This window comes from Quercus suber, unplaced genomic scaffold, assembly GCF_002906115.3.
Source record: "Quercus suber isolate HL8 unplaced genomic scaffold, Cork oak 2.0 scaffold_1301, whole genome shotgun sequence".
In the NCBI taxonomy this organism is placed as follows: Eukaryota; Viridiplantae; Streptophyta; class Magnoliopsida; order Fagales; family Fagaceae; genus Quercus; species Quercus suber.
In genome coordinates, this window is record NW_027070690.1 from 10,563 (window position 1) to 27,020 (window position 16,458).

The 16,458-nt window shown below is 36.0% G+C and overlaps 1 protein-coding gene across 1 annotated transcript; it reads right to left on the bottom strand.

The window, feature by feature from the left end:
* Positions 1-1,040: 1,040 nt before the first annotated feature.
* Positions 1,041-16,095, bottom strand: LOC112013953 (bifunctional dethiobiotin synthetase/7,8-diamino-pelargonic acid aminotransferase, mitochondrial). The gene is made up of 15 exons (XM_065769713.1): positions 15,276-16,095; positions 9,061-9,215; positions 8,447-8,617; positions 7,968-8,229; positions 7,754-7,834; positions 7,388-7,508; positions 6,896-7,044; positions 6,614-6,708; positions 6,166-6,281; positions 5,917-6,063; positions 3,619-3,752; positions 3,375-3,506; positions 2,452-2,586; positions 2,027-2,139; positions 1,041-1,368 (listed from the first exon to the last, which is right to left on the bottom strand). Exons 1-15 carry the CDS (start codon positions 15,843-15,845, stop codon positions 1,155-1,157), a joined length of 2,595 nt encoding a protein of 864 aa, XP_065625785.1. The 5' UTR covers positions 15,846-16,095; the 3' UTR covers positions 1,041-1,154.
* Between the last annotated feature and the right edge of the window lie 363 nt (positions 16,096-16,458).

Sequence of the window (16,458 nt, forward strand, 5' to 3'; positions counted from 1 at the left end):
TTGGTCATGTAAGCCATAACCCAAAAAATGTTTTTCCCTGCAGACAAGCGAGCTATACTCATTGCACAACAATATGCCCATGGGCCATGGCGAAGCCCATACAAGGCCGTCACGACTCATCCCACTGGCACAGCACATGCATAGCTTATAGTCTACCAAACACATTGCCTCTAAAGTCAAACACGAGTTTGCACGCACCACAATGAGTGAGGCAGCATAGTCTTCTATTTCCTTAAGGAATCTTGCTCAGCCCATGACATGCTTCCTTCATGTCCACAAGTTTCTGTGGTTGGCATGGATGAAAGGTGCCACACATGACACACGTAATGTAATCACCCTCTCAAGGATCAAGGGTCTAACAATTAATGTTCCTGAAACTAGAGAAAAATGAGAAATTGTTTTGACACCCCATCATGCTCATTCAGATTGCAAACTTGGCTTGCTTTGTGTACTTGAGTTTGATATCAGTTTAAAGTTTTAGTTTTTAACTTTTAACTTTTATATACAACTTATTAAAACCTCAATTTTTTTTCCTTTTTTTTTTTTTTTTTGGCGCGCTGAAGAGGCTCGGATTTTCAGAGTATCATATAACATTTTAGCCCATAAACCAACGATTTTCACCCTACTATTCCTATCAAGACACGCTGAACATGCAAATTTTGACTCGGAAGATTGCTGCATTGAGTTTAAATTTAACCCAGCCAATAATTGGAGAGGCGAAACAAGAAGTGATTGATGAAGGGCCTTTATTGCTTAGATTATGTGACTGAGCTCATGCAACTTTTTTCATTGCCTATGGTGGGAAGATAATTAATCAAAAACCATGATAAATGAAGATTCCACTTGCTCAGGGTAAATATTTTTTTGGGTTTTAGGGAGGGGTTGGCGGGGTTCAAAATAATATTTATCTTAGATACTTCATTCCTCTATTGAAGCCCATATTTGTCAAGGAGCTGCCAAGCAGTCAAGCAAATATTATAAAATACCACAAAATAACTGATGAAGATTGGCAAGAATATCAAATGATCACTAACTATAGCTTCTGAAAAAAATAATTATAATAATAATTAATGATTGTGAATCCTTACAAATAATAAACTCAGATGCTCTACATGGGCCCAAAAAAGAATAGACTTTGAATAGCTAGCAATGATTCAACCACCATAGCTTTCAGAATTCTCCTCTCTAATTTGGTGAAACTGGTCAAAGTCTTCAAGTCTTTTGTAAAGTTTAACGAGTAATTGGCCGCAGATCCCAGGAGATGTGCAGGGCCCGCACATGAGATATATGACATTGCCCAAAGGCCTCGTGTAAATGCCATCCTGACGGAGATTCTGAAGAAGAGAGCTAGCATATTGCGATGCATACCTGTAAAAGACGCGCTTAGAGCAGAACTTCCTAAATGAGGGGATAAACATTAAATCATAGATAAGGACTGAACTGGAACACAAGCAGTAGTGCATGCACAATGGCGGAAAATCAGGTCACAAGGAAGAGAAAAACAGATCAAAAGTAAGAGTTTGTTATAATAGGGATATGGGCCATATGGCAGTACCTTTTTTAAGTGAGTCATAAAGCAGAAATAGACTGATCATACCACAAATACCATTGCCTACACTTGCTCATAGATCCTCAAATCATCAGATCAATAAGACAATTATGGGTTTCTCAAAAAAAAGAAAAAAGAAAAGAAAAGAGAATTATGGTGTTTGAATAACCATTAATTGCCTTCTATTTGAAGCCAGACAAGCTCAAAATTAGCTCCTTGATTGATCTCAATCATCCTAGCGATGATTTCAGATATGATGAACCATACAGGATCACCATTTACTGTTTATATGGTTATGACAGAGAAGCTGTGAAAGTCCAAGATGCTTCACGTAACAGTTTATTAAGGAAATAAATTTCAGTGTAACCTTCCAGCTTATTAGTTGGAAAGTGTAACAGTGACATGTAGTGCTACCATGAAAATTACTTGAAGATGAAATTTTAAAATAATTCAAATGATAAGCCAATCAGACAATACCCAGCATTACTGCCTTCTGCTCGGAGTTCTAAGGCAAAGAGAGTCCCCAGTGCTACCACTCTTTCAACTGCAGGATGTGATGAGATCTGCTGCACCAATTCTTCATCCCATAGCTGCAAGCATTTAAAGACAAATGATTAATTTACAGATCCCATAATGATATTTATAGCACGATCACTATAAGATGATCTGTGGATTTTTTTTTTTGGGGGGGGCGGGATTGGGAGTGGCTAGCTAAATGTTAGAATTAAATATGACTGATGAATTCATCCAGAAGAGTTTGAATTTGAGTATTTTAAAAAAAGAAAAGAAAAAGAGGTGCTACCATCTGTAGTACTGTAATGCCCCATTTATAAATTATTAACACATACAAGTTAATGGAAGATTTGTATTACATGAGTTAAAAAAAGACATAATCAACATACCTCCCTAAGCGACCTTCCTTCATCAGTGATATTTAGGTTTGTCTGGGGATCTTTGAACCATTTTATGGATTTAACAGCAGCTGTGCATCCCATAGCATGTCCAGTGTATGAGTGTCCATGCAGAAGGGCTTTCAGCTACAACAAGAATGAACAGCATTTAAGCACTTTATTCCTTAATAAATATCAAGAGCACTGTTTAGCACAAAAACATACAAAACAAGGGACATTAGAGTTTTTAAGATACAGGTGGTGCTTGGGATCTTCAGAATACTAGCCACCATCAGTCACCGATCACTGTTACTACCATCACCCACTTGCCATTGCTATCGTCACCAGTCATCCGCCACCACCACTTTCCTCCCCTCAACCGCCATCATCATTAATGAATTTAGTGCAAACAAAAGCTAGAAATTATGTTCCAGGTAACAACCAAACAGCTTAAAACAACTCATTTTCCACTGAAAATATTTTTTTAGGAAACATTTGACACAAAAACTAACAGGGCCTAAATATGCTCAAACTACCTCAAAGTTAGATTACTTGAATGAATTAAGTTAAATGAACCCTTTTATACCAATTTTTGTAAGCATAATCCTGCTTTGACAGCCAAAAATAATGGAACTCCATTTAATAGGTAATAACTTATCAAAGAAGGCCAAAAAAAGCTGGTAGAACCCAATGTGTACATGCTGCAACTACCAGGGAATTGTAATGACAAAGCTTTGTAAAGTGAGAACACAAAAAGAAAATATCTGTGTCTAAGATTTCACCGAATATAAACTGATTCACCCTTGAGTGTTCTAGCATTGCTATTAACCAGTCCCTGTCATTCCCTTTATCACATTCTGAGTCTAAGGGTGAAATACAATCAAGGGCAACAAATGTGACAGAAAAAAAAAAAAAAAAACCAGCCCATAGATTACCTTTGATTCTCCAAGAAATGAGTTAAATATAGCATTTGTTGCCAATGTGGCAGCCAAGGGTATAATTCCACCAGTCATCAGCTTTGCAAAGCAGGCAATATCTGGTACACAACCAAGTAGTTCTGCTGCAGTCTGCCAGAAAAGACACAAATTTCTTATCAATTAAGTGATCTAAAAAGTTGTTTTCCTTTTTCTTTTTTTTTAAAGTAAATATAGAGTGAAATGTAACTTAAGGGCAACCAACCTCTCTTCCCAGACGCCAGAAACCCGTAAAAACCTCATCAAAGATAACTGGAATTTTTTTACTTCGGCACTCATTAACAAGTACCCGCTGGAAAAGTGGATCAATCATATGCATTCCTCCAGCACCTAGTATAACTGCATTACAGTCAAAATGATTAAATGAGTAAACCGCACAGTTTCCAGGAAAAAGCAGCTATGCCAACAGTAAATATGGTATATAATATTACATGATCATTGATCACATCCGAATCACAAATACCAATACCAAACACATGACTCCAAATAGTCTTTAACCAATGATCTAACCTTCCTTCCCATTATTAAGGTTGAAATTTTAAAAACTGAAAATCAAAGCCAGTGAAATTACAAATTTATGCTGTGGTTCAGAAAATTCACATAGAAATTGAGGGTGGAAAAGATAATTCTCAGTGAGTCATTCACAATTTTGGAAAAAATTGCCAACATATCAGAAATTATTGCAAGATGTGCAATAAAATCGAGAAGGACAAAGTTCAGCTCCAAACATGTTTGGAGCCTTGGGCTCCAACCACCAATAGGAAGGGGAAAGGGGGTTGGTGCTCTATAGTTTGTAGAAAGGCTCATGGGTGTGGTTTATGGCGGAGTATTAGTGAAGGGTGGGAAAGTTTTGCTAAACATTTGTCTTTTGTAGTAGGGGATGGTTCTCGTATTCTTTTTTGGCATGACAAATGGACTGGGGATGTCCCTCTTAAAATTCTTTATCCCCAGTTATTTTTGTGTTCAGTCAATAAAGAAGCTTATGTTTCTGAAGTAGTTAAGCCCTTCAGTGGGGGATAATAACAGAGTGTGGTGTTTAAGCTTTTTTAGGGATTTCAATGATTGGGAGTTAGCGGCTACTTATTCCCTACTTCATTTCATCCAAAACCAGATTCCTAGGGGTGATGGGGGTGACAAGCTTTGTTGGGGTCTTAATGGAAGTGGGAAGTTTGACATTTGATCTTTTTATCATAAGATTCGAAATGCAGCTCCTTCCACTTTCCCTTGGAAGGGCATTTGGAAAGTCAAAGTTCCTAAAAGGGTGGCATTTTTTATGTGGACGGCAGCTCATGGTCAGATTCTAATCTTGGATAACCTTATGCTTCGTGGCCGTCCTTTGGTGAATCGTTGTTGTATGTGCTGTTGTAATGAGGAATCTGTGGATCATCTGTTACTTTTTTGTCCGATTGCACATTCTTTGTGGACTTATATGCTTCGGTTGTTTGGGATCAATTGGGTCATGCCAGGTTCAATAATGGACTTATTATTTTGTTGGTACCACTGGCTTGGAAAGCATAGCTCTGATATTTGGAATTTGGTTCCAGGTTGTTTAATGTGGACTATTTGGACTGAACAGAATTGGCGTTCTTTTGAAGATAAGGAGAAAACTGTGGTTCAAATATTAGATTTATGCCAATGGACCCTCTATGATTGGTCTCGTCTCTCGGATTGTTTTACCCTTATGGATTTCCTTTCGTCTATTAGTTTTTCTTAGTGGCTGCTCGTGTCTTTTTGTTCACTACCGTGAACACTTTGTATTTTCATGCTTTTCCCTTATTAATAATATTTTCTTCTTACTTATCCAAAAAAAAAGACTATTATCCTTGTCATGTGTAATGCACATGACTCACTTAATTCAACCAAGTCATGTGCAATGCACATGACGGGACACAAGTCATCTTCCTATTGGTGGTTGGAGCCAAACCTTTTCCAATCGAGAATAATTAGCAGAATATTGATTTTGTAAGAATAAATATTTTAAAATTAATAAGCTTGATGAGGTGATTTCCTTTTTGGAATATTTTCAAATTATTAAAAGTGCACTCCTACAATTCAAGTCTAAGAAGACCTTATAAAGAATTCAACCAGACAAGAATTGCCTATAAACTTCTATGAAATTAGTTGCATTTACTTTTTAACAATCAAAACATGTAAATATATAATACAGTGAGTATATCATTAAGCATATCAAATTGACTTCTAGAGAGAGAACCAACAAACTGGAGATACAGTGAGAACCAACAAATATGTAATACAGCAAGAATCAAAATTTCTATGCACCACATCCAGCACAGGTAATTCTGATGCAGTAGATGGACTCAGAGTCAGACATTATATCCATTATATCCTTTTTCATGTTTAAGAGATAATAAAACTGCAGCATCAAGTTTCAAACAATAGAATAAAGTTCATGAAAAATTTAATTTTAGTTTCCAAATGAATAAGAAGATAATATGAAAATTTAACGGAGGGTTGAAACAGAATAACAGTAAGCTTATCTTACCTGGTTCCATAATCAATGCTCCTATATGGTAAAACCCTCCTGATCCTGAATATTGTGATAATTGTTCTGATATATAAGACGAATAATTTCTGGCAAGATCTGACTTATCCCTTATCTTATGAAAAATTTCATCACGTGAACTGAAGGCTGTAAAATATAAAAAGGTGGAAAATTTTTCAAATAGACACAAAATGAGATCCAAATGGCAATTAAGAATAATGGTAGACTTAAAAAAAATATATGGTTTACCCTTATTTTCAAGTTTTGGAATCTCTAAATGCAACGCCTCAGGTAAGGAAAGTTTCCAAACACCATTGCACATGTAGACTGTAGGAGGATCCAGAAAAAGGCCTCTTCCAGTGTACCTGTGAAAACACATAAATCAATGATTAACAAGGATTGATGACAAATAGCTTGTTTTTCATTGATACCTGCTATTACTGGACTTGAGGAAATTATCTTCTCGTGAAAAGGTACAAAAAGTCAAAAACTATTTGAAGACCTAATTGCTTCAATATCTAAATTTTCTTTTGTCAAAATGGGTCATCTATAGCCATAGATATAAATATTTAGGAATCACAAAAAAACTAGAGACATATCACAATTTATTAACCTAGACAAACTCCAAAATTCCAAACATATAAAGAAATATATTTGGAACTTTTTCATACATGCTTGTATCTAAAAGTGTTCATACCATGGTTGCTGGAGAAAGCCTGTGTAAGAAGATGGCGCTTGTGCTTCCATAGCACCCAAAGTATCACCATGATAGGACCCTTGAAGAGCTAAGACCTGTGAAATAATTAAGCCGCCTTAGTTACCGGCGTATCGATTTGAATATTAACAGAAAATTCTCCTATAACAATTGAAAAGAATTACAGCACTGTTCCATCAGAGAGTATATCTCTTAAAAAAACTATTTTATCACAGAATATGTAAACTATAAGTAATCAATGAAAACAGAATTAGTGAGGCCCACCATAAGCTCAACCCTTCGGCTAGCTGTATTATCCTTGCGAACATCTGAAAGGATTCCATGATCATAGGAGAATTTACGAAATGCCATCTTGAGAGCAATTTCAATTGCTGTAGATCCATTATCTGAAAAGTATGTTCGGGAAGCCCAACCTGCATGGTGAAACAGCCCAAGCATTATTTATATACAGCAAACAAATAAGCAGTAGAACATGACATAAGAAAAGAAAATAAATGAGAAAAACAGGTTCTTCTCAATATGTAACCCCTCTCCTACCATCAGCATTATCTTTCATTGACCAATCTCTGGCCAACCCTTGAACTAAAGAGGACAGTATATTTGAGGACAGTCATTTACTAAAATATGGATTCAACTGATAACATTATAGAGAGCTTAAAGTATCTGGAAGTTTCTATCAAAAACAAATGTGAAGTAATAATTTCAACAACAACAAAAAAATCCTATTTGGCTAAAAAGAAGAAAAGAAATACTAACCTTTCCCCACACCTTCAAGCAAAAGCTCAGCACATTCTAAGGCTGGTTCATAAACATTCTCAGGAAACATTACATGTCCAAATCTTGCAGCAGCATAACCCATATCTCTTGCGAGCTCAGTCTGAAACCACCTAAACAAAAACCACATTAAAATTTTCAGAAATGCTATCGCTGAAGAATATAAATTGCAATAACTCTATACTCAGGGCAAACATTCAATACCAAAATGGTGGGGAAATGATGTTTAGCACACTGACTGTATGGTTTAGATCCCCTAATAAGAGAAAACTATCACCCAATTAATTCCTATGGACTCACATTCAATAAGGGGAAAAAAAAAACTCAGAAACTACTAATGAGATTGACCTGTAAAGTAGTGTCAGGACCCTGAGTCCACCAACTAGCACATGCATCAAACTGTTGAGTTATGAATTCATTATTCTGAGCCTACAATGGAAATAGAATGGAGTTAATTTAGCATATTACAGCAGCAGTCAGTTGGGGGAGACAGACAGAAAAAGAAACATATGAAAGGGAAAGGAGAAAATATAAAACCATTGACCATTGCTATCACACGAACCTTGAAGACCGCAAAGTTCTCACCATGTCGTGAATCAATCACTGTAACAGCTTCTTCAGGTACAAGTTGGTGCTGAGTAAATGGCCACCAGAAAATCTCTCCTGCTTTCTTTGGCATGTCTTGCAATCTCATCATTCTTTTTGAATAAGCTGATAACATCTCTTCCTTCAAAGAATCAAATACACCACGAGATTCATCAAACCATTCCATCAAGTCATTTGATAGATCTTTCGGAACTGGTGGCAGGACAAGTACAGGCACCCTAGAAAAATAAAAATGACAATGGATTAAATACACATATAGACCACTCCTACTACACAAGTATAAGAAAAATTAACAATTAGTTAAATAATGGAAGAACAATATCAGGTCATGAGAAATCAAATTATATAACCTGTGATGAACATTATGTAGTCTGCATATAATTGCTTAAAATAATAATATACAAAAAGGGAAAAGATTAATAAGAGCTAATTTACCTATTTCGCAGATAAGACAGCAATGGCATCTCATTTACAAGGCCATGATCTTCAAAAACAACAGCAGCAATGTCATAACCTCGAAGTTTCAAACTCTCATAAGCTGAAATGGTTCCAGAAATACCACCCAGCCGCCCATCTCCAACTAGAATACCAGGTAAACGGAAAGGCCTGCCGGCATATGCAACAAAGATCATAATTGCAAAAAAAAAAAAAAAAAAAAAAAAAAGGGTCTTGCTGACTCTTGCCATATAGCCTGTGTGACCCATGTGATATTCTGTTGACTGTGCAACATTGAAATAATTCAAGTCACTAGCAAAGCAAGTGTATTTTGCACAATAACCTGATGAAATAAACTCACCCAAACACACAATCTTCTTTATTTATAATAAGAATTCTTATATTTTATTTTCTTCAATTGAAAAAAATATATATAAATATGATTACTTTAGTTTAAAATACAGAAGAATTATAATTTGACTAGTCAGCCAATTTAAAAGTAGGAAAGCAAAGCACCCAATATGAATTTGAAAACAATTAAAATTTCACAGAATTCATAACTCTAATCATTGTAGACCAATATTAAGCCAGGTGATGATGAGAGATTCAGATACCTATACAAGTCACATTGAAGAGAGCCCGAAGGGCCGGGACTCGCAACCCCGCCGGCAGTCTCAACCACACAGAAAATCTCTGTTTCCTTACCCTTTTCCCCACCACCTTCCAATTCAAATCTCAAACACTTCTGCAGCGATTCGAGCACCGCCGCGTCCTCCACCACCCCGCTCTCCCTCTCGGCGCCAGGTGCGGCGACACGGCCTCCCGCCACGCGTACAGAGTCTTACACACCAGTTGGGAGGCCGCGCCGCCTCCAACGTCCCCCTCGGCCTTCGCCTCCTCGTAGTGGCCCAAGTCGCGCATTCCAGAATGGGGGGTCTCGGAGATTTCTTGGCCGAGGGCGGAATTGGCGGCGGGGAATGAGGCTTTGAGGATGTGATTGGAGGAGAAGAGAGAGAAATGAGGGTGGAGGTGGCGGCGGAGCAGAGAGAGGCGGGAGAGCCTGTGGAAGACGAAGGAGGAGTCGGAGTCGGAAGGGAAGCCGTTTGGACGGGCTTGAGGTAGAGGAATTTACGAGGCTTGGGAATGGGGCTGAGGAGAGAGGAGGCGGCGAGGCCTGTGGAGACTAGGGTTTGCCGAGGGAGGTATTGGAGGCCCATACGAGAAAGGTCGGGTGGTTGAGAGGGACGTGGAGTTGTGAATGCGCGGTTGTGGAAAGGTGTTTGACGTGGCGGAGATGGCGGTGGCCGCGGCGGTGGAGAGATAACAGAACGTACATTGTAATGATAGATTGGCAGCGGTCGTCTGCTTAGCCCGTCACGCCACTAGATTATCTGACAACTGTACTGTAGGTTTTACTGCGTAAAACGAGTCTTAAAACTCTTCTTTAAAAATGTTGCTATGTTATGTTATGTTATGTAGTGGTGTTGGAGATCTGAAGAGAGGCGGAGAAAACTAGGTGCACTAGATATTGAGAGTTTGAGATGTGACTGATAATGTAAGAGGCAGTGGGCAGAGTTGGAGTAGGTTTGGTATGGGTTGGTTTTAGCTATGGGAACAGGGGTTTAAGAGGGAAACAAGGTGGTTGAAAAATTAGGTGGCCTGCACGAGAAGAATTGGTATCATATGATACCACGTGAGCGATATCCAAATATAATAAATGAAAAACATGTGATAGTAGATAATTTTTTTATAAATATGAAATATTTCGTTTATTAGATATTGATTTCGCATTATTAAAATTTAATAAATATGTAATATTCAAAAAAAATTATTTTATTAATAAAAAATATATATTAGTAAGTATTTTTTTTATATACATATTTCTTGTTTATTCTATATTATTGTTTAAGGGTTTTTTTTATTTAAATTTCTCGTTTTTTAATTTAAAATACTTCTACACCCTTATGATTAAATATAAACACAACTAAAAGATAATTTGGTAAAAATGTAATTTTAACTTCTTTCAAATTGTATTATTCATTTATAAATTAGATTCTTAAAATAAAAATGATATCTATGAAATAAAAACACTTTTTTTTTTGCTAAAAAAAAAAAAAGCCTTCATACAAGGGGATTCATTTTCCTACACGAGGGAGAGACTGTTGTCAGTTTGTGTGTGTGGCTTTTGTGAGTGTGTAGGGACCAAAGGGGCAGAGGCGGGGTTACGTGGTATATTGTAGATTGGGTGAACACGTGTGTCACTTCAAGTACAGGTTCCAGTCCAATCAAAGTTCGAATCTAATAATCAGGCAAAACAAGATTTGTCAAACCAAATTGCCGTACTCTACCAAAAATTGAAACAGTACAAGGTTTTTAATTATTCTCAGCAACAAAATAAAACAAAAAGTAGATACTAGAATAAAGATTATGCAAATAATTGAATAATTTTGTAGTTTAATTTGCATTTATAGCATTTTTATCAGAGACATTTTAAGGTTTGAATCATTCTACTCTTAATTGTTTTTTTTTTTTTTTTTTTTTATAGAAAAATGCAATTAATGTTTCAATTTGTAGTGTGTTCAATTTTAGATTTGTCAAATTTTATATAAAAATAACGTGTTAGTTTACGCACCTTTAGATTTATAAAATAAAATAGTGTTTATTTCCTCACCATTATATATTCATGTGGCAAAGAAATGTATGCAATATGTTATTGTCGTAATTTATATTATTTGTAATGTTAAATATTAGCATTTATACCATGTTAAATATGTTAGTATGGATGCAAAAACGAAAGCCTAAAGTATAGAACACAATAACACACAAGGGTTACGTGGTTCAACCTAACGGCCTACATCTATAAAGGAAATCCTAAAGAGCTACATCAATAATATATTATAGTGTAATATAAATCTTGTGTTACAATGAATCATAACATGTGTATATATAGTAGACTAAATCTAGACTAATAGATTTCTAGTACAAGTAGGAGACTTGGCTTACACACAAAGTAGAATTATGCTTAGGCTTATGCTAATGGGCTAATATATCTCTAACACCTCCTCTCAAACTCAAGATGGAAGTTTGATGAAATCTTGAGATTTGATAAGGTTGAGAAGATCCCTTGAATGAAGTTTGGCTCTGTGACCAGTGGCAGCTCCAGGAATTTTTTCCAAGGTGTTCCTATTTTTTTTTTTTTTTTAGTTGAAAGATCCAAAGCCATCATCAAGGAGATGAAGATGAATATTGCACAAGAGATGAATCTTGAGTACGTGATTTTCTTATTAAATATTTGTCCATAATTCTAGCAAAAGAATATATAATTTTTATAAGTTCATTTGAAATATTAATAAAATTATTAATTATTGTTATTTAGTTGTTTCATTAATTTGTTTGTCTTTTATAAATTATAATTTGTTATATTATTGTATCATTAATTATAAAATTATTAATTGTTATTTAGCCTAACATAATTTAATTTGTTTATCTTTTATAATATATTGGTTAATTAAATTATTAATTATTGATTATTAGTTGCTTCCCTTAATTAATTATTGATTGATTAAATTATTGTTTATTAGTTTAACAGTTTAACTTTATATTTTATCTGATTCTTTTACAACTGTGATTGGCTCAGCTTAGCTTTAACTTTATTACATTTTGGCCCTATTCTTGACTTTTTCTTTTTGGCTTTATCTGTTGGTGTTGGTGAGACTTGGTGAGATACAATTAATTGTCTTATTATGATTTGTGATTGTGAAATTTTCTAATTGGCAGCTGGCTCTTGTGATTGTGGGGCTTGTCTCATTGTCTGTTGAGTGGGGTGGGGGTGGATGGGCACATGGCACATAGGGCCGGGTGAGGTATTTGAATTGGGGAAAGTAAATGCTGTGCTAGTGCAACTAATAAACAATAATTTAATCAATCNCACAAGATTTGTACTACACTATAATATATTACTAATGTAGTCCTTTAGGGTTTCCTCCATGGATGTAGGCCGTTAGGCTAAACCACGTAACCCTTGTATGTTATTGTGTTTTATACTTTATACTTTCGCTTCCACATTCATACTAGCATATTCAACATGATGTATCAATGCTAATAATTAACATGGTATCAGAGCCACCTTTTTGTGGCCATGGTTTTCTATCATTATGGTATATTTAAGAGCAATCTTTGTCTTTCTCGATATTTTTTCACTGTGTTCATCTTCTTTGACTTCCTACTGCTGGTGTAAAACTATCTGTATAGTCATGCCATCATTAGAAGTCGCATCAACACTGCAAGATCATTGCCTTCCTCAAACTACCATCATAGACAGTGGCGATGCCACGTTGGACTCAGGTGTTCCCAGGAACACCCTGACTTGAAAGAAAAATTATATATAATAATTAATTTTTTTATTTGTTTACCCTTAAAAAAAATGAGGAAACACCCTTAAAGAAAAATTAGGAACACTCTCAAATAAAAAATAAAAATATATATTTGTTCTACTTTCAGGCAAAAAAAAAAACCCCAAAAAATTTGTACTAAAATCTAAAGAAAAAAAAATTGTAACAGAGTAAGCCCACAAAAAAGCCCAACATCAATCCTAAACGTAAAGCAAACCAATCTAAACAAAAAAAAAAAAAAAAAAAAAAAAAACAACCCAACAGATGGTAAACAGATAAAGCAAACCCACGAATTTTTTAAAAAAAAAAAAAAAAACCCAATATACGCTGCAAATCACTAAATCAGAAACCTCAAATCACTAAATCATAAATCACTAAAGCAAACCTAAAGACAAAAACGTCAACAGAGCAACGCAGCCAATGCTGCAACCCAAGCCAACAGACAGATTGGGCATCGCCGCATCAGAGATCGGTCAGCCAACACAACTTGAACTCCAGTCCAAAGCACATTGCATTGGGATTCGAGCATCGGAGATTGCTCACAGGATCGAATCGAAGATCACCAATCATTCACGTCGCTCGCTCTGTCACTCGTCGCTCGGCTTGCTCCGGTGCTCCCTCAACCTCAACCTCAAGGTATTTCATAACTTCTCTCTCTTTGTCTCTCTGACTCTCTCTCTCTCTCTCTCTCTCTCTCTCTCTCTCTCTCTCTCTCTCTCTCTCTGAAAAATGGAAATGAAAGTGAAATCTGAAATGAAATGAATGAGTCTCTCTCTCTCTTTATTCTTTAACACTTTAACAGTTTAACTTTAATATTTTATCTGATTCTTTTAAACAACTGTGATTGGCTCAGCTTAGCTTTAACTTTATTACATTTTGGCCCTATTCTTGACTTTTTCTTTTTGGCTTTATCTGTTGGTGTTGGTGAGACTTGGTGAGATACAATTAATTGTCTTATTATGATTTGTGATTGTGAAATTTTCTGATTACAAATCTTGTATATATAGTAGACTAAACCCTAGACTAATAGATTTCTAGTACAAGTAGGAGATTTGACTTGTACACAAAGCAGAATTAGGCTTGGGCAGTTGGGCCTATGCCAATGGGCTAATATATCTCTAACATGTAATATAACTTGTCTCACACTCAAAATTTGCTGTAATTTTTTAATGGAGTTTGTGATATGATTTTACATTAGAACCTCATTCCATTTATTTTTGTAGGTGTGTTTATTTCTTTAAAAAAATTAATTTATGTTACAAAAAATATATGTAGATGCTAGCAAACCTTAAATTTTTTTTAGAAGATAAATGGCTTCAAATACGATTAATTAAAGTAAATGAAATATTTTATATTCAACCATCGAACTGAACTACTTTAAAGTAATAAGGGCAAAGTCAATCATAGTTGCATTCTAATTTTAATCGTGGTCTCTTTTCAATACAATAATAGAGGAGAATATTGAATTTGACAGCTACTCAGCAAATAGACCTCCTACATTTTCAAATATGATTTTCTCATCTTTCAATTTTCACGCAATCATTCAATCTTTTTCAACTAATGTTAGATATACAATTTTTTTTTACAAATTATTGATGTGTGCGAGTGATTATTGGTAAATGAAAAAGTGATGTTAGTAGTAAGCTTACATGAAGACCAGTAAGAAGTTGGTCGCAACAACAATTTATAAAAATGTTGTAAAATAATTTGGGATTGTAACATTACTTATCTTTTCTATCTTAATTTATAGTTTGAGTGCATAAATCTATAGACACCCCCATTTTGTATTTATTGATACTAGGAAATGTTGTTGGCATCCATGAGGAACAAGCTCAAATCAATATCCACCTTCCTACAAATAGAAAGAACAAAAAAAAAAAAAAATCTAAAATAGACTTTTAGTTTTTAATGTTTAAAATTATTTTTATTTGGCTCTTCACATTTCAAAATTTTAGGGTATGTTTGGTATGCTGTAACAGTTCCTGCAATGAAATAGTTTTTTTTTTTTTTTTTTGAGAAACAAAAATAGGAGTTCGCTAGGTTACGCTAGCCCCCGGGTTAGTTAGCATATAGCTCCCACCAACGGACTCCTGTTGGTAGCAGGAATCGAACCTAGGCGTGTTAGGCGAAGTGAACGAACCATACCCAGCTAAGCCAAGCCCCCGTTGGCCCTGCAATGAAATAATTATTCATGTGTAATAGCAATTAGATCATTTGGTTGCATGTTTATTACATGAATTAGTTATTATATTGGAATAAATATTCTTTAAATTGAAGAATAGCTATTCTTCTTTAAAATTGATGTAATAACCATTCCTTAGTGCATACAATAGGTTTTTAAATTAATATATTTCAAAAAATATAAAGTTTCCTTATACATCATCATTTACAAGCTCTACAACCAAACTTATGAATATTAATAGTTATTCCATTACAATGTCTTCCACCACCCCGCTCTCCCTCTCGGCCGCCAGGTGCGGCGACACGGCCTCCCGCCACGCGTACAGAGTCTTACACATCAGTTGGGACGCCGCGCCGCCTCCAACGTCCCCCTCGGCCTTCGTCTCCTCGTAGTAGCCCAAGTCGCGCATTCCAGAATGGGGGGTCTCAGAGATTTCTTGGCCGAGGGCGGAATTGGCAGCAGGGAATGAGGCTTTGAGGATGTGATTGGAGGAGAAGAGAGAGAAATGAGGGTGGAGGTGGCGGCGGAGCAGAGAGAGGCGGGAGAGCCTGTGGAAGACGAAGGAGGAGTCGGAGTCGGAAGGGAAGCTGGTTTGGACGGGCTTGAGGTAGAGGAATTTACGAGGCTTGGGAATGGGGTTGAGGAGAGAGGAGGCGGCGAGGCCTGTGGAGACTAGGGTTTTGCCGAGGGAGGTGTTGGAGGCCCATACTAGAAAGGTCGGGTGGTTGAGAGGGACGTGGAGTTGTGAATGCGCGGTTGTGGAAAGGTGTTTAACGTGGCGGAGATGGCGGTGGCCGCGGCGGTGGAGAGATAACAGAACGTACATTGTAATGATAGATTGGCAGCGGTCGTCTGCTTAGCCCGTCACGCCACTAGATTATCTGACAACTGTACTGTAGGTTTTACTGGCTAGAAACGAGTCTATAAAACTCTTCTTTAAAAATGTTGCTATGTTATGTTATGTTATGTAGTGGTGTTGGAGATCTGAAGAGAGGCGGAGAAAACTAGGTGCACTCTAGGTATTGAGAGTTTGAGATGTGACTGATAATGTAAGAGGCAGTGGGCAGAGTTGGAGTAGGTTTGGTATGGGTTGGTTTTAGCTATGGGAACAGTGGGTTTAAGAGGGAAACAAGGTGGTTGAAAAATTAGGTGGCCTGCACGAGGAGAATTGGTGTCATATGATACCACGTGAGCGATATTCAAATATAATAAATGAAAAATATGTGATAGTAGATAATTTTTTTTATAAATATGAAATATTTCGTTTATTGGATATTGATTTCGCATTATTAAAATTTAATAAATATGTAATATGTCAAAAAAATAATTATTTTATTAATAAAAATATATATATATATATAATTTTTTTTTTTTTTTTTTTTTTTTTTTTTTGAGAAACAAAAATAGGAGTTCGCTAGGTTACGCTAGCCCCCGGGTTA

What these genes read in the sequence shown, in the direction of transcription:
- LOC112013953 (XM_065769713.1), bottom strand. Translation starts at nt 15,845, where the DNA reads ATGTACGTTCTGTTATCTCTCCACCGCCGCGGCCACCGCCATCTCCGC. An exon ending in GGCTTTCTCCAGCAACCATG is followed by an intron (nt 6,282 to 6,613) that starts GTATGAACACTT and finishes GTGTTTTCACAG; the next exon opens with GTACACTGGAAGAGGCCTTT. An exon ending in AAGGAAGGTCGCTTAGGGAG is followed by an intron (nt 2,140 to 2,451) that starts GTATGTTGATTA and finishes AAATGCTTGCAG; the next exon opens with CTATGGGATGAAGAATTGGT.